The 23654-nt window shown below is 50.7% G+C and overlaps 1 protein-coding gene across 1 annotated transcript in view; it reads left to right on the plus strand.

The window, feature by feature from the left end:
- LOC114019447 (putative cation exchanger C521.04c) overlaps positions 1–19993 on the plus strand; it is a 43330-nt gene extending 23337 nt beyond the window's left edge. The window contains exons 10-20 of the mRNA XM_037889408.2: positions 186–327; positions 1401–1584; positions 1844–1943; positions 3059–3177; positions 9783–9820; positions 10922–11034; positions 11547–11695; positions 12885–12979; positions 18107–18185; positions 18932–19040; positions 19691–19993. Coding sequence (XP_037745336.1) covers positions 186–327; positions 1401–1584; positions 1844–1943; positions 3059–3177; positions 9783–9820; positions 10922–11034; positions 11547–11695; positions 12885–12979; positions 18107–18185; positions 18932–19040; positions 19691–19764 — 1202 coding nt within the window. The 3' untranslated portion in view covers positions 19765–19993. The remainder of the gene's footprint in view (positions 1–185; positions 328–1400; positions 1585–1843; positions 1944–3058; positions 3178–9782; positions 9821–10921; positions 11035–11546; positions 11696–12884; positions 12980–18106; positions 18186–18931; positions 19041–19690) is intronic.
- Positions 19994–23654: the final 3661 nt, after the last annotated feature.

Genomic DNA, 23654 nt, shown 5'->3' on the forward strand with positions numbered 1-23654 from the left:
CCTGGGAGTTGGGAGACCTGGGTTCAGTCCATATACATGGACTCCCCTGTTCAGGTTATTTAACCTCTGCAAAACCTCCCTCCTGGGGCGTGGAGGCTAAGCACATCCCCAGGCGAGGCGCTCTGGTACTCGTGACGGGAGGCACAACATTGCCTGGAAGTGCCCCTTGACTGGCCGCAATGCAGACCTGCTGCCGCTCGTGATCGTGACGCTGGTTCTGGGCTACGTCGACAGCCACAACCATTTCACCAGCTCTGCTGTGAAGTTCACCCTCTCGCTGCTCTCCATCATGCCCCTCTCGTACTACATCGGCATGGCCATTGCCAGGTGAGGCCGCGCCTTCTCCCAGGTCTGGCAGGGGGCTGGGGTTCAGAACAATCCCTTGTGTTAATTCCCAGTCCCGTTCCGAAGCCGCGTCATGACGTCTCGCCGGTGAGCAGCGTAACAGGGCACAATGGGACTCTCGTCCCCTCCCATCTCACCCCCTCCTTGCTGGGAGGAGTCCTGGCTGCTGCTTGGGCAGATCAGTCCTGCGATAGGTGCTGTGCAAATCCAGCTGAAGGCACGAACTTCCCGTGGGATTCTTGGACTCCTGGTGGAGTGTCCCTATGCGTAGCTGGCTCATCGCTCTGTATCCAGGCACCGCCCCTGCTGTCTCTGGGGTGGAATATGCAGCCCCCCCAACGCAGTGGCAGATTAGCCACTGGGCCAATGGAGCCCGGGCCTGGGGGCCCTGGAAAAATGGGCACCCTCTGCCCAGACCCTCTCCAGTTGGGGTGCGGGGGCTTGTCATTCTCTACCCCACTGCCCAGCACTCCAGCTAGGCGGAGCGGGGCAAGCCCCGGCTGGAGCACTGGGCAGAGCAGGGGGACTGCAGGCGGAATGGGAGGGGAGGGGCCCCTAACACCCTAATCTGCCCCTGCTCCTACACTAACCCTGCAGGCCGCTCTAGAAAGGGAGGCCACAGGCAGTACCCCCGATGGGGAGGCCTGCCGAGATGACGCTAAGCTGTCCAGCCCCCTAGCGCTGGGCTGAGGCATTGACTCCAAGCACTGCCCGCAGAAGGGACCCCACTTCCAGCAGCTCTTGGCTGATCCTCGGGTTTCCACTTCAGTGCTGCTCAGTTTAGCTTGAGTGCAGCACAAAGGGGCGTAACTGCAGCCCTGCTGGTGGACAGATTTGGTGGACAGAGGAGGATGGCACCCTCCCTAAAACAATCAATCCTGCCCTAAAAAAAGACCCTTTGTGAGGGCTGGGAGCCATGTGGCTCCAACATAGAAGGTTGCACCAGTAGCCGGAATTCTGCTGTTCATGTTGAATGATCCATCCGACTGTCTCCACCCAGGGTCTGTCTCGAGCCTCCCTCTGCTAGCTAACCCCCCTGCCTTCATGTGACTTAGTATTTCAGCTCAGAGTAACTTCGCGGTGGGGGCTGTGGTGAACGCCTCCTTTGGCTCCATCATAGAGCTGACCTTCTACATCACGGCGCTGATCAAGGGCTCCCGGGAAGGGAACAAGTGTTACGAGGAGATTGTGAAGTCGGCCCTGACGGGGACCCTGCTGGGCTGCGTCCTCCTCGTGCCGGTGAGTCTGGCTGGAGGCTCGTGGCCTGGGGGTGGGCAGCTTCTGGTAGTTCTGCCTCTTTATTCTCAAGCTCTCCGTTCAGACTCGCCCCAGCCGACCTCTTTCCTCTTTGAAGCTGCTTCTCATGCAAGTGATTGTGGGATGCACAACTGAGTGGGGGGCAGGATTACCTTGCTAGCTGGGCTGCAATGAAATGCACTCCAGGTGAGGTGGCCCAATGGCTCGGGGTGATAACAGTGTGTCCCCTGTTCCTTTCAAGGGCTTGTGCATGGTGATTGGAGGCATCCGCCACCAGGAGCAGAGGTTTAACAGCAGATCGGCAGGCGTCAGCTCTGCCCTGCTCTTCCTCTCCGTGGGAGGTAAGCAAGAAATTGACCAAGCGCTGAAGCCCTGGGTCCAGGAATGAGACCACAATGCACCGTCTCCTAACCTGAATGTATTGGCCGCATCCACTGACCATGCTGTTGTGCAGGGCTTGGCTGTTACGGCCTGTCCCCATCTTCCGATCTCGAGGCCTCTCCAGTGAAGCCTAGCTCCACTGCAGGGCTTCAGCCTTGGGGGATAAATGTACCCTGTGCACATCCCCTGGGGGTTATGACCTTGTTTCAGGCTGGTTTTTTGCGGAGATCCATCTCCGCTCTATCCCTTCGATTGGCAGCGCCTATGGCAAATCTGGGACAGTGTCTGGAGTTACACACTGCTCACAAAATGCTGCGGCCCATCATTGCAGGGAGGTTCCCACAGTTCCAGGGAGCTGGGTGGGACACCCTTCTGTGCATAATGCAGCTCCTAGAGCTAGAGGTGGGGTGCCCTGAGCAGGATGTATTGCCCCTCTTGCCTCCCCTGGGTACTGGACACCTGGACTCCTAGGGCTGTTACTTCCATCAGGCTGGCTGGCCTAAAATGGGTTTGGCTCTGCCTAAGTCCTGGGAGCAGGCAGGTGTCCACATCAGAGTGGCCATGCCGTCAGGATGTGTTGCTTTTTATCAAAAAGCCAGGGATTGAGTAGACACAAACTCTACTCCTGTGCAGAGAGTGGGGCCGTGGGTATCGGTCAGAGCACACTGGCAGGGCAGCGTGGGGGAAGCGTGTACTGTTCCTTGGACAGAGGACGTGTGTTCTTGGGCTCCCTGATGGGTTGGGAACAGCCTATTAAAGGGACTTTTATTCCCAAATGGCCCGTCTCCTAGGTATGGCCCAGATGAAGGGGAGATAGATGGGAATTCCTCTTAGCCAGCTGCTGGAGAGGAGAATCGGCACTTATTTGGCCCACAGCAAAGTGGGATTCTGCTCTGCAGCTCGTTCAGTCTCTGTGGCCAAAGTCTTGATCAGCTTCCCAGTGGAAGCGTGATGTCTCTCTTGGACCCTTTTCCTCTTGCCCTGGGCCTTGTTGCCAGCGTTAGCCGAAGGTGTCGTGTGAACACCCCCCCCCCCCCCCCCCGGGATCCATTCCAACCCCCTTTTCTCTCCCCAGGCGTGTTTGCTCCAACGCTGTTCTCCAAAGTCTATGGGAGGCTGGTCTGTGGTGAATGCCAGAACATTACCCAGAGTCCAGCGGGACACTACCTCTGCCAGAACTGCCACTTTGACTTGGTAGGTGGAAACCTGGGCACCTAAGTCAGTGTATTAGCTCTCGTACAGGGCCTGTTGACCTGCAGATACCTCTGCCCAGCCATACAGGGGATTTGCTGCCTGATCACTGGCCTCTTCAAGCTTGCAGTGCCCATGGCTGCCTAGCAGTGTCTGTCTCCTTGATGGGGGCAGGGTGTATCCAACAAGGGCCAGACTTCTCTGCTAATCTGTGAATCCTCCAGGTGAGATTGGTGGCTGCTGCAACATGGGTGTTCCTGCATTACAGGGGCTTCCAGGTTGGGTTGGGAACAGGAAAGACCCAGTCGGGGGTAAGGTGTCCCCTGCTAGACTGGGACATTCTGTGATGCCTGGTGTACAGGGTGTTCTGAATTCAAGTAACTAGCAAAACTTGCACTCATGATCAGCAGGCAGCTGCTCAAGAAGAAAAGGGCCTTGCTTTTCTGGACAGCACAAATGCTGTACAAAACTACTGGTCCTGTACACTGAAATGCAGCCACCTCTGGGGTGGAGGCATCCCTGAGATCTGCATCTTTACAGGCCAACTCCTTGGGGTGCATTGGTGGTCACCCCGACAGACTTTCCTGTGCTTGGTGGTAACTAACCACTGAGGACTGAGCTGCGTGCGGAGGGTTTTCTGTGTGCGCCTTCAGGACTCAAACACTCTGGTGTGCCAGCCAGAGTTACAGAGCAGGTTGGTCCAATTCTTACCTTCTGGGAGTTGGCGTTCCTAATTCCTCGCTTGCATCCTGCACCTGGCCTGGGGTGAGGCTGCTGAGGAGAGAATAGACTGAGATCACATGGAATGGGGAGGTCTCTTATTAATCTGATCACTTCTCTCTCCACTGCACACACCCAGACTCCTTGATTCCTCTTCCACTAGGCATATGGGGAGCTAAAAGTGTTCTGTAAGACTCTAAAGTCACTGTGAGGTTCCAGATCAGTCTCTCCAGCCTACCCTGCTAACTTAGGGGAGAACAGTCCTTTTGATAACTGCAAACTCAACCCAGCTTGACTCTCTGCTCGCATGCTATTGCCATCTTGTGCCCAATCTCCAAAAAGAGGGTCTGAGGACCACAAGAGTTCCTCAGATTCCTGTGCAGCCCCATTGTCTTCAGCAGGGTTGTACAGGTACAACTGACCGGAACAGAACTAAACTCTGCTGCACAAGGAGCAGACTCCAGTTTGCTGTCCCTTAGCTGTACTAGCGCTATGGGCCTTCCAGGGGTTCATGTCTGAGCAGGGGTGACTGGATACCCACTGGGCACAGCTCTGAGCAGGAGGCGCCGTTCAAGTGACTTGGCACGTTCCCACTTACGGGTACTGCGCGCCTTGCAGCAGAACCCTCGTCCAGCCGTGGCAGCTAGAGCTCTCACGCCCGCCTCTCCCCTCAGCATCCCCAATGTACTGAGGACAATATAGGGGGTGCCTGCCGGGATGGAGATTCATCTGCAACTCCCTGCTTCAGAAAGCCCTCAACACTAGCCCCTCTGCATCCGTTCAGACTCCGGCTCCAAGGTCTAAACCTTCAGCCTCTGTCCTGGTGGCCTCCTCTGCTTCCAGCCAGCTGAAGGGTTCCAAGAAGCCACAGCCCCTGTCTGGGCCAGACTCAGTTCCGGCAGCCCTCAGTCAAGCCCCAAGGCATCGTGTGGCTTAACTGAGGGCTGGGTGGTTGGTTCCCACTGGTCCGGTTCCGGAAGACAGGTTGAGGACCGGTTCAGCTGCCCTGGCTGGTGCTGTACCTCATGCCTCACGGCAGTCCAACCCCGACGCAGCCCCTGCGGCTGCAGGACCAGGGTCTCTTCCAGTTGCCTGGAAGACAGATGTAAGCAAGTGCCTCTGAATTAGGGCCATCAGCACCATCGCTGCAGCATCATCTGAGACCGAGGAAAAAGCAGTGTAGAAGCAAGACCGCCAGCATGAGTTCTGATCCGTGGGAACCAGAACTGCTAGCAGATCCATCCGATTTTTTTTTTTTTTTTTTTTTGATAAGGCCACAACAATTCCGAAGCAGAAACTTGTTCCACCTCCAGCTTCAGTAACTAAAGAGAGGAGCTCACATGGCTCATTGGATCCAATGGTGGCATGTATCCTTGGTTCCAGGATTGTCATCTTCATCACTTCCTAGGAAGAAGAGACCAGATCCCGCTGGCTCTTCCCAGGACCTTTCTCATCCCTCCTCCTAGGCTTCCTACAGGGCCTCAGCAAAGAGCAGAATCCCCATTCCTCCCTCTGCATCGGTTACTATCCTTGGTATACTTTCTCGGGTCCAGGCCTGGACCCTCTCCAGGAGGAGTAGAGGAAGAACTGACCTGCAGTGAGATTCCGACCACCCTTTTGGTCTGCTCCCTATTGGCATGTTCCTGACCCCCAATAGTAGGGGAGACCTGGCAGTCCTGGGGCCTTAGTGAGGGACCACCTCAGGTCCTCTCCAATTTATCCTCCGCATGGATGGAGAGGGAACACTTCATCTGCAAAGAAATCTTTAAGCCCAGGGATCCTCCGATCCTGCTCCCCCAGTTCCATTGACACTACAGTGAGACCTGGGACTCTCTCTGTCTGAGGAGGATGAAGAGAGAGCTGCTCTCTTTGGACAGGAGCTTTTAGGACCTGATGGTGAAGCTGTACCTATCACTCAACCAATGCAGGGGTGGCATCAGGCTTTTCTCCTTCTGGGGATGCTGTGCATTTCTATGACTTAGGGCATCCCATGGTGTCCACTCAAATCTCCCTGCAGTACTGGAGGAAGAGACTTCTCAGTATCTTACATCCTCAGTGCCACTGCGAAGAGTAGGATATCGCTTCCCGTCCTGGATGAGTTGTGAGGGCCGGCCACCTCTGTGGGGCCCACTGACAACCCATCTCTAATGAACTATACCAGATTCCTTCTGAAGGGAATCTTCCTTCCATACCTGCTTTGTGCCGAATTCATTGATGCTGGCTGCTGCCAGCAACGGGGGTCTGGACAGTTACACTCCACCCCAGTGGGGGAAGGGGGAGAAAGATGTCCTCCTCCTTCTCCCTCAGTGTTAGGGTGGCAAATTACCTGGCAGTCCTGGCCCATTACCAATTCCATCTATAGGGAGCAGAGCAGGGGAGTGTTGCTTTTTCTCCAGGCCTTGCCTGATGACCAGACACAGCCAGTAGATGCCATCTTATTGAAGGGTCAGAAAGTAGCTAGACACTCCCTCAGGGCTTCCTTCAGTGCTTTGGACTCTGATGTCAGAGCGTTGGCATCAGGTGTGAGCATCAGGAGCATGCGTTGCTTTGATCCTCCATCCTAGCTATGGACACTCGAAGTCAGTGGGAGAGCGTCGTCTTGGAGTGGAGGGTCTCTTCCGTGAAAAGACCATTGGCAAAACTAAAAGAGATGAGATCAACAACTCAATCTTTGGGGTCAATGCCATCTACTCAAAGGAGGCCCTCCAGTCCTCTTGCCAGTACCGGAGGCGGCAGCATTACCCCAACCTTCAGTCATCCAGTCACACGTCAACAAGGTGCAGCCTCACAGAGCCATTCTGGAAAGAGGCCTTTCAAACAAGGTTCCAAATCTAAACCGCCTGCATCCTCATCCCAGACAAGTCCACCCTCTGTTTTGGTGAGACCTTTGAGAGTCAAGAACCAACCAACCAGCACTCTTCTACCCTTTCCTTTGGAGGCAGGCTAGCCCACTTCATCAACACATGGAAGCAGGTTATATCAGACCAACAGGTCTTGGAGATCATGGAAAAGGGCTATGCCATACAACTGGAAAGACTGCCTCCTCCCAACTCCCCCTCCCCATCCCTCTCCAGGGACCTCTTTCACTAGGCAATCCTTCTCACAAGCGTGGAGATGTTGCTTCTGGTAGGAGTTGTCAAGGAGGCTCTCACTTACTAGTGAGGGGTCAGGATTTTACTCCGGGTTATCTTTCTGGTGCAAAAGGAAGAGATTTGGCAATTTGGGCCGATTTTCCAATTTTAAGAGCATCTGGAAGCTTTTGGTTCCGTATGCTGACTGGCCTCCATAATCCCTTCACTGCTGGTCCCGGATTGGCTTGTGACTCTGTCTGAAGGATGCATATTTCCAATCATGATTTGACAAAGCTATTGGAAGTGTGTTCCATTTGTGGTGGCTGGGCACCATTTCCAGTACAGGGTGCTCTCATTTGGCCTTTCCACAGCACCTAGGGGTATTGGCAAAATGCCTGTCTGTGGTGGTAGCACATCTGAGGAATCAGGGTATTTTTGTTTACCTTTACTTGGACAGTTGACTATCAATTTGGCTGCTGTGCGCCCATTGAGCCACATAATCACCACAACCAGTTTTTAATTTAGACCTAAGATTTTTTTTCTCAACCTCCCAAAGACTATCCTCTGTCTTACACACAGGATTTCTTTTACGGGTGCCATACTGGACTCCGTAGAAGGGAGAGCTTTTCTGAGGACCGACTGTTTCATTCTGAAAAATGTCTATCAAAGATTCAAAGTTGCCCTACACGGAGCATAAAGTTCTTCCTGGGTCTCATGGGGGTTTAGGGCAGCCACTACCTACAGGACTCCATTTGACTGTCTGAGAATGAGACCTATTCAGCACTTGATGTCCCAGACCTCAGTTCAAGTCAGAACAGTCTTCAGTGGATCACCATGCCTTGGATGTCGTGGTCGTCTAGACTGGTGGCCAGCCAGGACAAACACGCTCAAGGGTGTGCAGTTCCATTCTCTGGATCCACCCCAGAGGTTGACTATTGATGCAGCTGGAGTCGGGGGGCGGGGGGACACTTAACAATTTGGGGGTCCTGGTCGTCTTGAAAGAACGTTGCATATCGGTGTACTGGAACGAAGAGCGGTTCATCTGGCTCAGTGTTCTTCATCTGCAAGGGAAGGCTGTGCAGGCAGTAATGGGCGTTACATTGGCAGTGTACTATCTCAGCAAGCAGGGGGTGCTCATTCCACCCCCTTGTGCGCAGAGGTGTTTCTGCCTCAACATTTGTCCTGCAGCCCTACATCTGGCTGGGGAGAACAAATGCAGATTGCCTCAGAGACCTTATCTTCCAGGTGTTTGTGGACCTGTTCACAGCAAGGTTCAACAGTGTCGTCATTTCTTCCGGACCAGGCAGGGACATCTCTGTCAGATGCTCTCCTGCTGCACTGGAAGAGGTGTCTGATATATGCCTTTCCTCTGCTTCCCTTGATGCAGAAGATAAGTCAGGACATGGCCAGGATGATCCTCCTTGCACTGGCTTGGCCTCCTTGGCAGTAGTTTACCAATCTCCTTCAGCTATCTGGCAGTCGTGCTGCACCTCCCTCGGTCTCCTGTCCCAAGAGGGGAGCAGGATTTTTCACCTGGACCTGCAATCTGCACTGGTGTTCATCTGTGCAGGACATACTAGTTAACTCTAAAAAATGGTCCACCAGAAATTGCTGCCATCTACAGTGGTCCAGGTTTCAGGCCTGGGTGCAGAGGAAGTCTGATTCTCCTAGATCTGTCTTCATTTCTTGTGTTCTGGAATGCTGAATGTTTTTTGAAAAGAAGAAAAATCGAGGTTGCATGTCTCATAATTTAAAGGTCCATTTGGCAGCTAACTCCATGTATCCTACTTAGTTGACTGTAGACGGCTGTTTGTTCATGTTTTGGTTAAAAAGTTTGAGATTTATATCAAATGTGTATTGTTCTGTTAGAGACCCTGCCCTCTTGAGACTTCAGTTTGGTTTTGACCACATAGTTAAAAATGATGAAAAACCACTCACCAATGGTTTGATCAGAGATTTTATCAATCTCAAGGCACCAGGAGAATGAGTGAACTGCATGCACTCATAGCTGATCCACCTTTCACAAGGACAAAGTAATCCTTAGACCTGATCCTGTTCTTAGCAAAGGTGACATCAGATTTCTTCCCCCTCCGATTAAATCAGTCTGTTTTATTTCACTTCCACTGCCCACAACCAAGCCCCATTGTAAGGAGAATCTGTCCTCCATACATTGGATGCTAAAAGGGCTCTCGCCTGTTATTCGGACAGAACTAAGTCTTCATAAAACCTCAAGATTGTTTTTGTTTTTCATATGCTAAGAACAACATAGGGCGTACACTTTCTTCCCAGGGGACTGCTGAGTATTACACGCCAGCAAAAGTTCCTGTCCCTGCTTCAGTTGCACAGATTCCACTGGCGCTGTGGCTGCTTCCTTCACTCAGCTGAGGCAGGCACCAGATGCTGAGATCTGCAATCTGGATTTCGGTGCACGCTTCCAGCCAGCACTAGGCTCTGGATTTGGCTGCTAGTGGATGCAGGGTTTGGCGAGGCACTGCTTCAGTCTTTGTTCAGCTAAGACTCTGTTCCCGTCTCCAAGTCAGTTTCAGCAGTACTGGAGTCTTTCCCGTTAGTGGGGAATATGCAGAGTCAGTTGAATTCCAGTTACAGGTAAGTCACCTTCATTTCTCCTGGTCGCTGCGTGGGGCTCTGCTCCAGTCTGACGAACGAACTGCTGTTCCCTAGCATCTGTGGGGAGGGAGACGGGGGTGAGTGTGGAGATCATGGCTTCAGTGTATCATCTCACCATTCATAAACCATCCTACGCTGAGCACGTGAGAGGAGAACCAACCAAACTATCCTGTGGTTCTTGTTTTTCAGATGGAGAACAATGGCACCCTGTACTACAAACACGTCCAGTAAGTGCCTCACAGTCTGTCCTGTTGCTTGGACGTAATGGGTCAGCCCTGGCCCCACTAAAGAAGCACATGGGAGCTGTGATGCTCCCTAACGAGCTGCCCAAGCACCTTCCAAGCTGCCTTGCTTTCATGCTTTTCTCGGTGCCTTGCCTGGAAGGCCAAGCCAGCTTGCTCTATGGGAGCAGGGGCTGATCTGGGCTCTGCCACTGGCTTAGCCATGTGGCCTCAGTCTCATCACCTGTAAAACGGGCCTAATACCTGTCTCCTGGTGGGTGGGTTGGAATGACTGTCTCCAGTGTCTGGGGAACACGTGCTGCTCTCTGCTTAGCTGACACCCCCCCCCCCCCCCCCCGCCCGAAGTCCCATCAGCCATGGACACAACAGGGCCCGTTTATCTCTGCAGCTCCTGTGATGCTAGAGCAGGATGACCCAGTGCAGCATGGAGATGTTAATGTAATGGCCACATCTCTGATTCCCATCGGATAGTACTCGCGGGGGGGGCCTCTGTTCTAGGGCACTCAAATCCCATGTGGGTGAGGAAGGGTTAATCCTTCCTAGGTCTCCCTCCTCACTGGCCACTACTTGCTGTGCCAGCTCCTTTGTGTGGCGCGCTTGCCACTCTGACCCTGGCTTTCTCCAGCTAGTTGCTTCAGAGGGCAGGGCTCCTGGCCAGGGAGGGTGGGCTTAGCTCCCCCGGGGGGCCACTTGTGTGAGATGAGCTACATCTCTCCCCCCTGCCCCTCCCCCCCCAAGCTGCTGCATCCCCTTGGGTGCCTGCGAAAGCAAGGCCGGGCACCCAGAGGGTTAGTGGAGAGAAGCGGGGAGGGGGCTCTAGCAGCCAGCTGGCTTTGGGTGCTGCCAGAGCCCTGAGGATTGAGCACCTTGAGCCCGGGGAGGGGGGACACAGACAGTAGCACCCGTCTCACCCCCGCCCCCCGTCATTGTAGAGTGACCGAAACCAGTCTGACCAAAGGCAGCAAACCCCTCCTCCCTGCCCCCCCTCGGAAGGGCCAGAGGTGAATTCCCAGGAGTTGGTGGGAGAGGGGGAATGGGGCGGGGGCAGTTCTCCTTCCAGCTCCCTGCAGCTCTGGTGTGTTGCAGGCCCCTGGTGTACACGGTGTCCCTCGTGCTTCCTGCCGCCTACCTCATCGGCCTCTTCTTCACCCTGAAGACTCACTCGCACATCTACGACATTCACATCAGCGACTGCCACAGTAAGTCCCCACCGCGGCCGGCCCAGAGCGCTGGGCTGACCTTTCCTCTGGCCCACTACAGAAAAGACGGGAGAACGGTAGATGGATTCTGTGCTCCCTGCTGTCCAGAGCAGGGGAGTGGGAGCCAGGACTCCTGGGTCCTATTCCTGGCCTTGCCGCTGGCTCTGTGCACAAGGCAGGGATGGGACCTGGTATCTGGAACCTGCCCTGCAGTGCCATGGAAGTGCCTGAGTAGCACAGTGGGTAGATGCAGGGGCTCTAACCCCCAGACCTGGGTGGCAGACTGGAGACCACTGGGGAGCAACACTGTGTCGACCAAAAGCTTGGGCAGTAATGTCTGTCTCCCCCTTCCCTGGAAGGACTAACCCAGGGGAATAATGGGACAGCTGATAGTGTCGATAGGCTGCACCAGTTGAGTGGGGATGGGTAGATGGGGGGCCTGTCCCAATCACTGAGCCCAAGTCTGTGCCTAGGGGTCTGTCTCTGCTCACATGCCTCTTTGCTTTCCTCAGTGCCCGGTCACCATCACAGCGCTGTGGTCCACTGGTCCCGCTGCAGGGCCCTGATCATTCTCCTGCTCTCCACCCTGTGCATGTCCGCCTGCGCTGACCTAGCCACGGAGCACATCAGCCCCATCCTCACCAACTCCACCGTGTCTCAGGTAAGGAGCCTTCGGTGGTGCTGCAGCCACCCTGCAGGGAACCACAGCGGAGTGGATAAGTAGCCCCGTAAAGCCTGGATTGGAATGCATGGGATAAGCCTAGAACCCAGAGCCACCCCCACACAGAGCAGGCTCTAGGGCCCGATGCCAATCTCACTATGAATGATGTTACTTTGGAATCCAGCCCAATGGCCCCAGGTAAAGGACTTGTCTGGTACTCAGCTGATGGGCCATGTAACCTTGTTGATGTGGTAGGTGTGGAGTTGGGGCCGCTGAGTGACTACCAGGAAGAGTCTGGCCTAATACAGGCCTTAACCAGCAAGTTCTCTCTCTGCAGAGAGCGGGACTGTATTGTTTTCAAGCTCCCTTTCCTGAGGCCCCCATGAGGTTCAGTCTCTGCTCACCTGCATTGGCCCTTTGCCTGACAGGCAGGCGATCCTGGGTTGCTGACACCCAAACTTCTGAAGGGGAAGCCTCACTCAGTCACGGGAGAGTTGACCCCGTTTAGCCACGTGACTGGGTTTGAATGCGGCTAGTGCACCTAATGCTCTGTGTCGGACTAGGGAGGTTAGTTCATCATAAGAATGGCCAGACTGGGTCAGACCAATGGTCCCTGTAGGCCAGTGTCCGGTCTTCCGACAGTGGCCAGTGCCAGGTGCCCCAGAGGGAATGAACAGAACAGGGAATCATCGAGTGATCCATCTTCTGGCAGTCAGGGGCTTAGGACTGGCTCTAAACCAGGGGTACATGTACCCCCAGGGGTACAGCAACTCCTCTAGATCAGTGTTTCTTAATCTGGGGGGTCGCAACCCCCAGGCGAGTCAAGGGACAGGTTTAGGGGAGGGGGTGCAGGGGCAGGGCCAGCCTTAGGGGGTGGCAAGCCGGGCAGTTGCCTGGGGCCCCACACCACAGAGGGCCCCCATGCTAAGTTACATGCTTCAGCCCCGGGTGGTGGGGCTCTAGCTTCTGCCATGGGTGGCGGGGCAACAGTCGTCTGGAAAGGTGGAGAACCACTGGCTTAGGACACCCAGAGCCTGGGGTTGCATCCCTTCCCATCTTGGCTAGTAGCCATGGAAGATGGGTCCATCAATGGATTATCTAATTCTCTTCAGCCCTGGCGTGGCTGTGGAGGAAGCAGAGCAGTCCGCTAGCTCTGTGATGACTCTCTCTCTCTTGCTCTCCTTGGCAGTATTTCATTGGGGTGACCGTGCTGGCTATGGTGCCCGAGCTCCCTGAGATAGTCAATGGAATCCAGTTTGCCCTGCAGAACAACCTAAGCTTGAGGTGAGTGAGTCCCCGGAACCCCGCAGGGCTTCTGCAAGAGCTGGCATGAGTTGCCAGAGGCTAGTCCTAGCCCGTGGCTTCAAATAGAGCAAATGGATAGATGCTAATCTCGTCACCATGTTCCCTAGTAGGAAACTCCCTTTAATGCTCTGTTGAGAGGCTGGGACACGTGCCTAATGCTCTAGTTCACCGAGGGGGATGCTCCAAGAGGAGCTGCCCTTGGCTGGAGTTGACCATGGGGACCAATTAATCTGACGCACCAAGCCACTCTCCAGTGTTCAAGCCAGCAGTGGATTTCCATGTGGAGGTGTCGGTAGCTCTCCACTTCTCGCTGTAATAAAGGATTTGGCTTCCAAGGATGGTATCTAGGGGGAAGAGCCATCTGCTCCTTGTCTCGGATTATTTAAGCAGAGAGAGTCCAGTCTTCCTAGAGCCTTAAATGTCTAAAACGGCCCATTACAAACTCCAGGGTGAAGTATCTCCGATCTCTCCCTCCCTGCTTTTGGAGATGCACTGAGAAGGGCCAGGCTGAGGTATGTTCCAGACCCCAGGGGTGTGTGTTAGTGCACTCTATCTCATACCGGTCCCTTGGTAGGAAGGTTCATAGATACTAAGGTCAGAAGGGACCATTATGATCATCTAGTCTGACCTCCAGCACAACGCAGGCCACAGAATTTCACCCACCCACTCCTGCGAAAAACCTCTCACCTATGTCTGAGCTACTGAAGTCCTCAAATCGTGGTTTAAAGACTTCAAGGAGCAGAGAATCCTCCAGCAAGTGACCCGTGCCCCATGCTACAGAGAGGCAAAAAACCTCCAGGGCCTCTTCCAATCTGCCCTAGAGGAAAATTCCTTCCCGACCCCAGATATGGCGATCAGCTAAACCCTGAGCATATGGGCAAGATTCACCTGCTGGATACTACAGAAAATTCTTTCCTGGGTAACTCCGATCCCACCCCATCTAACATCCCATCACAGGCCATTAGGCCTATTTACCATGAATATTTAAATACCAAAACCATGTTATCCCATCATACCATCTCCTCCATAAACTTACTGAGTTTAATCTTAAAGCCAGATAGATCTTTTCCCCCCACTGCTTCCCTTGGAAGGCTATTACAAAAGTTCACTCCTCTGATGGTTAGAAACCTTCGTCTAATTTCAAGTCTAAACTTCCTGGTGGCCAGTTTATATCCATTTGTTCTTGTGTCCACATTGGTACTGAACTTAAATAATTCCTCTCCCTCTCCGGTATTTATCCCTCTGATATATTTATAGAGAGCAATCCTATCTCCCCTCAACCTTCTTTTAGTTAGGCTAAGCAAGCCAAGCTCCTTGAGTCTCCTTTCATAAGACAGGTTTTCCATTCCTCGGATCATCCTAGTAGCCCTTCTCTGTACCTGTTCCAGTTTGAATTCATCCTTCTTAAACATGGGAGACCAGAACTGCACACAGTATTCCAGGTGAGGTCTCACCAGGGCCTTGTATAACGGTACTAACACCGCCTTATCCCTACTGGAAATACCTCTCCTGATGCATCCCAAGACCGCATTGGCTTTTTTCACAGCCATATCACATTGGCGGCTCATAGTCATCCTATGATCAACCAGTACTCAAGGTCCTTCTCCTCCTCCTCTGTTACTTCTAATTGATGCATCCCCAGCTTATAACTAAAATTCTTGTTAATCCCTAAATGCATAATGTTACACTTCTCACTATTAAATTTCATCCTATTACTATTACTCCAGTTTACAAGGTCATCCAGATCCTCCTGTAGGATATCCCTGTCCTTCTCTAAATTGGCAATACCTCCCAGCTTTGTATCATCTGCAGACTTTATTAGCACACTCCCACTTTTTGTGCCGAGATCAGTAATAAAAAGATTAAATAAGATTGGTCCCAAAACTGATCCTTGAAGAACTCCACTGGTAACCTCCCTCCAGCCTGACAGTCCACCTTTCAGTAGGACCCGCTGTAGTCTCCCCTTTAACCAATTCCTTATGCACCTTTCAATTTTCCTATTGATCCCCATCTTATCCAATTTAACTAATAATTCCCCATGTGGCACGGTATCAAACACCTTACTGAAAGCTAGGTAAATTAGATCCACTGCGTCTCCTTTGTCTAAAGAATCTGTTACTTTCTCAAAGAAGGAGATCGGATTGGTTGGCACGATCTACCTTTTGTAAAACCATGTTGTATTTTGTCCCATTTACCATTGACTTCAATGTCCTTAACTACTTTCTCCTTCAAAATTTTTTCCAAGACCTTGCACACTACAGATGTCAAACCAACAGGCTTATAGTTACCCGGATCACTTTTTTTCCCTTTCTTAAAAATTGGAGAATTGCTAACATAGTTCCTATCATACGGTACAACCCCTGAGTTTACAGATTCATTAAAAATTCTTGCTAATGGGCTTGCAATTTCATGTGCCAATTCCTTTAATATTCTTGGATGAAGATTATCTGGGCCCCCCGGTTTAGTCTCATTGAGCTGTTTGAGTTTCTCTTCTACCTCAGATATGGTAATATCTACCTCCATATCCTCATTCCCATTTGTCATGCTACCATTATCCCTGAGATCCTCTTTAGCCTTATTAAAGACTGAGGCAAAGTATTTGTTTAGATATTGGGCCATGCCTAGATTATCCTTGACCTCCACTCCATGCTCGGTGTTTAGCGGTCCCACTTCTTCTTTCTTTGTTTTCTTCTTATTTATATGGCTATAGAACCTTTTACTATTGGTTTTAATTCCCTTTGCAAGGTCCAACTCTACTTGACTTTTAGCCTTTCTCACTTTATTCCTATATGTTCTGACCTCAATAAGGTAGCTTTCCTTGCTGATCCCTCCCTTCTTCCACTCCCTGTAGGCTTTCTGCTTTTTCTTAATCACCTCTCTGAGATGCTTGCTCATCCAGCTGGGTCTACAACTCCTGCCGATGAATTTTTTCCCCTTTCTTGGGATGCAGGCTTCCGATAGCTTCTGCAGCTTTGATTTAAAGTAATCCCAGGCCTCCTCTACCTTTAGATCAATAAATTCTTCAGTCCAATCCACTTCCCTAACTAATTCCCTTAATTTTGGAAAGTCAGCCCTTTTGAAATCAAAAACCCTACTTGCAGATTTATTTTTGTTAATCCTTCCGTTCAGTTTGAACTGAATTAGCTCATGATCACTTGAGCCAAGATTATCCCCTACAACCATTTCTTCTATGAGGTCCTCACTACTCCCCAAAACCAAATCTAAAATGGCATCCCCTCTAGTCGGTTCAGCAACTACTTGCTGAAGGAATCCATCAGCTATCGCATCTAGGAACATCTGAGACCTATTATTATTATTACTAGCACTCGTCCTCCAGTCTATATCTGGGAAGTTAAAGTCTCCATGATCACACAGTTTCCATTAGTATTTACTTTATTAAAAACATTAAAAAGGGCTCTATCCATACCCAAATTAGATCCCGGTGGTCTATAGCACACCCCAAGCACTATCCCAGGGGAGGCTCTAATAGTTTTCTTCCCCAATGTAATTTTTGCCCAGACGGACTCAGTCGTATCCATTTCATTGCTTCTTATTTCTTTACATTCTACCTCATCATTGATCTACAATGCTACTCCACCACCTTTACCTTTACTTTGGTCTTTCCTAAACAGCACATACCCTTCAATACCTGTAGTCCAGTCATGACTACTATTCCACCATGTTTCTGTTATCGCTATAATATCTGGTTTCACTTCCTGCACCAGTAGCTCTAGTTCCTCCATTTTGTTACCTAGCTCCTCGCATTGGTGTACAAACATCTTAATTTTTGCTGTTTGGCCTTGCTCGCATTCTGTACCCTATTGGGCACGGTCATTCTACAGCCAGTATGACCTATTAGGCTGGTATCCACACTGCCCTTCCTCCTTATGTCCATTCTCTTACCCAGGGCTGTATCCTTTCTTACTTTGTTTTCTTCCCTCTCAATGCTAAAATCCAGCGTGGAGATTACCTGGACATCTCCCCCAAATTCCTAGTTTAAAGCTCTTAATCTGTTGTGCCAGCCTCCATCCTAGAAGTCTATTTCCTTCCCTACTCAGATGAAGTCCATCCCGAGAGAACAGTCCTCTGTCCATGAATGCCTCCCAGTGGCCATACATCCCAAAGCCCTCCTTATAGCATCACTGCCTAAGTCATCTGTTGATAGTCATAATCTTGTCGCACCTTTGTTACCCTTCTCTAGGAACAGGCAGAATCCCACTAAAGATCACCTGAGCCTCAATTTCCTTAAGCGTCTTCCCCAGCCTGGCATAGTCTCCCTTAATACTTTCCAGCGAGAATCTAGCCGTATCATTTGTTCCCACGTGAAGGATAATTAGGGGATTCTTTCCTGCTCCCTTTAGGATCCCTTTCAACCTCAGGTCTACATCCCGTATCTTAGCACCTGGAAGACAGCACACCCTTCTATTCTCTGGATCAGCTCTGGTTACAGGCCTGTCTATCCTTCTCAGTAAGGAGTCCCCGATCACATAGACCTGCCTTTTCCTGGCGACGGTGCTATTCTCCAGTCTATCCCCTGTTCCCTCTGGCTGCAAGTTCTTTCCATTCCTATTCTCCCTTGTAATCCTCTTCAACCCATCCTGTATCCTCCTGGGGCTCATATTTGGTGTAGTCTCCATTGACTCTTCCCCTTTTCCTATAGGACTAGCTGCTCTTCTCTTCTTCCGTGCCCTTCCACCTTCAGCAACTACCAGCTGAGCCCCTTCTTCATTTTCCAACTCTGCAAACCTGTTCTTGAGCTCTATTTCTCCTTCACTAGCCTGTCTTTTCCTCTGCCTGGTGGTGCTGAGCATACCAGAGTCTGCAGGGCAGGACTGACCTGGCCTGCAGCCCATGTTGGAAACAGATCCCAAAAAATCCTTTTTCCTAATGAAATCGAACATGGCCCTCCTGCACAGCTGAGGGGTACACAGCGCTGCCCCTTCCTGAAAGCCGGGTCCCCTCAAACGTGTGACCGGTGCTACTGCGTGCAGGAAAAGAGTGCAGTATAATGAAATGGGGCCTCGTATTCCCCGCTGGAGCTCTAGATGCTGTGTTAGAAGCCTCGAATGCAGGTTAATTTATGGTGTGTCTGCTCCTCCTCCCTAGTATTGAGATTGGGAGCTGTATTGCTGTCCAGGTCTGCATGCTTCAGATACCCATCCTGGTGCTCTTCACAATCTTCTACGTAAGTAATGGAGCTGGAGCCAGACTTCATGGTTACTATGGTTTTCTCCACTTGGCTTGTGGACACTGGGGCTTTGGGGAAGGAGGAAGCCCCCATGGTTGCAGGGGTTCATGATGGTTGCACACCTAAGAATGTCACTCAAATAGGAACATCGTGCTGGTGTTGGCGAAAGGTACTGGAGAAATGGTGCCACTGAGCTACACTATCCTTAGAGCAGGAATGGTGGAGGCAGTTGCAAGGCAGGGTTCCCCGCACCAGCATCTCTGATTTTTGGAGAGCCAGTCTCTATTCCCCAGGTTCCCAAGCAATGGGCTGACTGCACAGTCAAATTAACAACTCCCTCACTGTCTCAAACATGCTCATTAGATTTTTAAGGGGGAGCAGATGGGACAGGTGAGATTATTGCTAATGTGTGTGAACCAGAGTGACGAAAACCAGTCCTCCTGCTGTCCCCCAGGGACTGGGAACGTGGCAGGTGAATGCATTTTTATCCTGATCATTGACTTGAAAATACTAAGGTGCTTGTGACTGTTTTTGCACTATGTGCATAGCTTGTTTGTCCACACTGCTGCAGGTAGAGTATATTGCAGTGGGTGGAAAACAGTCTTTCAAGAGTCTCTGGGTAAGGAATTGGGACTGTCTAAATGGGCAGAACAAACTTTCTGAATTGACTTTGACTGTCCATGCAGGGCATAACCATGGCTGACTTACCAAGGGTTTAAAAACTGCTCTCTACCTTTCCACAGCCTACAGGTTTCATACTTGTCTTCAGTGACCTCCATGTCTATTCCAGCATGTTCAGCGTGGTCCTCATGAACTACATCTTCATGGATGGCAAGTGTGACTACTTCCAAGGTAACCGTCCATGTGGGGCAGTCTTCTTCTCCCATGAGAATTTTAATCCTATCCAACTCCTCCCATAGCCGCTTACAAACATTCCCACGCTTCCTGAGCAATCTCACTCAGGAACAGGGATTGACCGTGTAAAAGGGGCATCCCTGTGTCCCATGTCTGTCTCTGACTCCAGATCTGATTGCTCTAAGGTTAAAAAGTCTTAACTGCAATCCCACTCTTGGAGCAGAGAGGCCCTTTCCTTCGTACTAATCTCCCCAGTAGGAGCTTCAGACCATCTGATCATTCATGATGTGGTGTTGGGTTTCCACAGTTAACTGGCTCAGTAACTGGAACTTAAATCTGCTGCCCCAGGAGTGGATTCTTCTAACTAGTAGATGACTCAATTCCCACAGGAAGCAGCTCCAAAGAAGGTTTTGTCATAACGTGCTGTTACCTGGCACTCAAATGTTGGCTTAAACTGTCCCTTAACTTGGAGATACAGTGTAGTTTCACATCCTGGAGCACTTGTCCCAGTGTGAACTTCCAGATTCTGTCCGGAGCAGACTGGCAGCTGTTCCATCTAGTACAAAATCCACCTTCCCAAATCTTGTTCACTGAGTGTGTGATTCCAGCCCTCTAGTTCCTAACCATGGCGGTTCTCACTCCCCCAGGTACAGTGCTGGTGATGGTCTACTTCATCCTCCTAGCTGTGTATTTCTTTGCTCCTTCCCCTGCTGGCTGCTGAGGCCTGACTCCATGGACCTTGTATTCTTCTCTTGGGAGAAGACTTCCCCCTCCCACCCCCCAGGGCAGCTTCTGTTAACAAATGTTGAGTGTTTCTCAGGGACTCGGCTGGTCTGGTTTTACTCTAAAACCATTAGTTGCATGAAGCTAAAGAACCTGCCACCGGAGTTTGTTTTTCCTTCAACAGCTGTTTTAAAAGATGGGATGGAATTGGGAATTGCTAACCACTGGAAAAGGGTGGGGGTGGGGGTGGTAGTCTGGTCACGCCTTCTTAACCGAAGAAGAAGCCTTAATGCCAGAATGCTTCCTTGTGTACCAAAGTACAGCTCAGTCTGGGATTGTGGCTAGAGGGAAATCTGTTGGCAAAGGCTTTTGAGGAACAGAAGAGTCCTCTTTAGACTCTGAAAGATGCACTGTTCTCTTGCTGCTGGGAAAGTGGTGCCCTCTCCAAGGTGCTGTCTTGAAACAGACCTATCCTGGGAGGACAGGAGAGGACTCTTTTTCAGAATGCTACCTGCTTGTCATACACATGGCAGCCTCTAACACTGGCCTGTAGAAATAATACAGGTGGGTTTTGCTGTAACTTGAAATGAATCCTGTTTTTTTTTTTTTTTTTTTTTTTTCCCAACTGTTCTGATTAAAGCAGTTTTTGTACAAGCTGGATCTGGTCTTGTATCTACAAGGGTCTCTGCAGGCAGCCACATGCAGGGATGTGGGGGATTGTAGTTGACTGACCTATCTGGTTTCTTCACACCACTAACTTACTCAGGGACAATATAGGTTTTTAGGCCTGATGATCAGTCTCCATGTAGCACGACCCATGTGAGGTGGTAGAAGCCAACTGTTAAGAGACCCTTTCTTTGGAGTAAACATCCCGCCATCACTCAGACTCCAAGCAGAGGACAGAGGCCATCTTCTGCCTCTGTTAGTACAGACCAGAAGGCAGAATGGTCTAGAAGAGATGCTTCTGTCAGGTGAGTTCTTGTTAAACTTTGCTGCTGGAGCCAATTGGACAATCTGCTGCTCCCTAGTCTGGGCTTCTCGGTGAGAAGCCGTTTCTTAAATCTCCCTCCCGCTCTAGAGGCGTGGTTATAGCCTGTGCCCCAGCTGCAGCACTACTGTGGGGGCAGAGCAGTCTTGCATTGGCACTAGATCTGCGTGCTAGGGGTGTAAATAAGCCAGCTGCGGGTGTAGCGCTCAGCCTTTGGTATCTTTCCTTAGGTTTTAAGAGCATGGTTGACATGAGTTGCTCCCTTTGTATTTCAAAACCATGTGTGCCACAGCTTAAAGCCTGGGTTGCTTTAAATCAGACACACCCTGATTTCCACTGTGCCCAAAGACCTTGCGGGGGAGATTCTATCCCTACCTCTGCCACTGTGTTCCTATAGGATGCTAGACTGTGACACTGAACAGGAGCGGCTGGGGCTAGACTGCCACGTACCCTCAGCGTTCAGGGCAAGTGAAGCTGGGCTTTGGCCATACTGCACTAAATATGCTGCAATGTCTGGTTCTAGGTGTCTCCAGGGGGGTGCCTGTAGTTAATGGACCCTTCACAATTTTGGCCTTCATGTGTCTGGGTCTTATTTCGCTAACTTTCACAGGTGGCTAATACCAGCTCCCTGGGCTAAGGTGGAGCTAATATTGGAAGAATTGACAGTGGTGTCAGAATGCTCCAGCAATCTCAGTAAGGAAATTAGTCAGTGCAGTAAATAAGTCCTAGGACCACACACTGAATGAGGACAAAAAAGTACTCCAGAAGGTGAGGCTCCAGCCCAGAACAATCCATGCCTGGGCACCTGGGGGCTGAGCTAGGCACAAGTACCCAAAGCTTCCTTCTCTGGGATACCTGACTTTACATCCCAAACTGTGCCTTAAAAGGATTTATTTCCCAACTGGGTTCCCCTGGAGTACCTGAAAAATTCAGATTGCCCTTTTCTCTTCTCCCCCCCCCCCCGATCATCAGCACGGTTTGTACAGGGCTTTACCTGCACAACACACACTTACTAACCCTTACTAGTAGTGGAAGGGTTAGTAACAGGAGAGGCTCACTTCCTACGGATCAGCCACAAGAAGGGGATGATGGTTGGACAGTAAGGTGGAGACTATGATGTTCTATAAAGAGTGAGCTAATTACTACAGGAGGCTTGTGCCTCTAGCTCTCTTCCTTCCCCTACTGCCCACAGGCTACTGCCTCCATGTTGTGGGGCCCCTTTAAGGAGAGAACTGGAAGTACAGACCAGCAAATAAAAACCACTCCACCTCTTCTCAGCTGTTGCCTTAAAAAAACCAACCAGGGGTGTGGATTTAGCGTTTCACGTAATGTGAGTTCTGGGCTTGACTGAGAATGAGCAAGGTAACGCTTGGGGCAAATATCTCCTACCCACAAACCAACAGAGGCTTTGCCTTCCCTCTTCCAAAGCTGTTATCAAGTCTCCTGTTCTCTAAGAGAACAAGTATCTGCCAAGAAACTGCATCTCCATCCCAAGGCCTCCTTTCTTCCCGGGCCAAGGACTTTTGTTAAAGACCCTATAGAGAGAGAGCTAGGGGATCGTTCAGTGGCAGCCAGCAGTTTCCTAGTACAACCTCCAGAACTAAGTTTGGCTGCAATAAAGCAGATTCCCTACTTCTGCAGTGATGTGATCCATAAAGTTCGTGTCAAATGGTGTCTCTTCTATTGCTGCTCTGGGCAGGGGGGTTAAAGACCCAAGGCACCCCTGCAGCTGTCAGGCTTGCAGGCATTCTGCTTGACAGGTGATCATTAGTGGTACTGCAGCTTGGGCAGCAGTATTGGGGGAGTGCCCTGGAGGGCTCCTTGCATGAGTGGAACTGGACTTGCAGCAATTTCATTCCAAGTTGGACTGGTGCAGTGGCCCAGCACAGGCTACAAGCATGGAGTAAGTGCATGCACAGAAGTGCTGGCATGGCTTGTGGACTAATGCACCAGTACATGCCTGGAAATCTAGGGCCAGCTAGTTTAATGTTGATAACTGCACTGGCTACTCAAGCAAATGCTTCAGTGACACCATCGCTATTATAAGACTGGAAGGGACCTCGAGAGGTCATCTAGTCCAGTCCCCTGCACTCATGGTAGGACTATTCTCTCAACCAGCCCTGACAGGTGTTTGTCTAACCTGCTCTTAAAAATCTCCAGTGATGGAAATTCCACAACCGCTGTAGGCAATTTATCCCAGTACTTAACCACTCTGACAGGAAGTTTTTCCTAATGTCCAACCTAAACCCCACTTGCTGGAATTTAAGCCCACTGCTGCTTGTCCTATCCTCAGAGGTTAAGAATAATTTTTCTTCCTCCTCCTTGTAACAACCTTATGTACTTATGTCTCCTCTGTCTTCTCTTCTGCTGACTAAACAAACCAAATTTTTCAATCTTCCCTCATAGGTCATGTTTTCTAGACCTTTAATCATTTTTGTTGCTCTTCCCTGAACTTCCTCCAATTTGTCCACATCTTTCCTGAAATGTGGCACCTAGAACTGGACACGATACTCCAGTTGAGGCCTAATCAGCAGAGTAGAGTGGAAAAAATACTTCTCATCTTACAACTCTCCTGCTAATATATATCAATGTTTGCTTTTTTTGGCAAGCGTTACACTGTTGTCTCATTTAGCTTGTGATCCACTATGATCACATCCCTTCCTGCAGTACTCCTTCCTACGCAGTCATTTCCCATTTTGTATGTGTGCAATTGGTGGTTCTTTCCTAAGTAGAGTACCTTGCATTTGTCCTTATTGAATTTCATCCTATTTATTTCAGACCGTTTCTCCAGTTTGCCCAGATCATTTTGAATTTTAATCCAATCCTCCAAATCGCTTGCAACCGCTTCCAGCTTGATATTGTCCACAAACTTTAGAAAATGGCATAGAGAGTACATGTAT

Source organism: Chelonia mydas, chromosome 1 (assembly GCF_015237465.2).
Source record: "Chelonia mydas isolate rCheMyd1 chromosome 1, rCheMyd1.pri.v2, whole genome shotgun sequence".
In the NCBI taxonomy this organism is placed as follows: Eukaryota; Metazoa; Chordata; order Testudines; family Cheloniidae; genus Chelonia; species Chelonia mydas.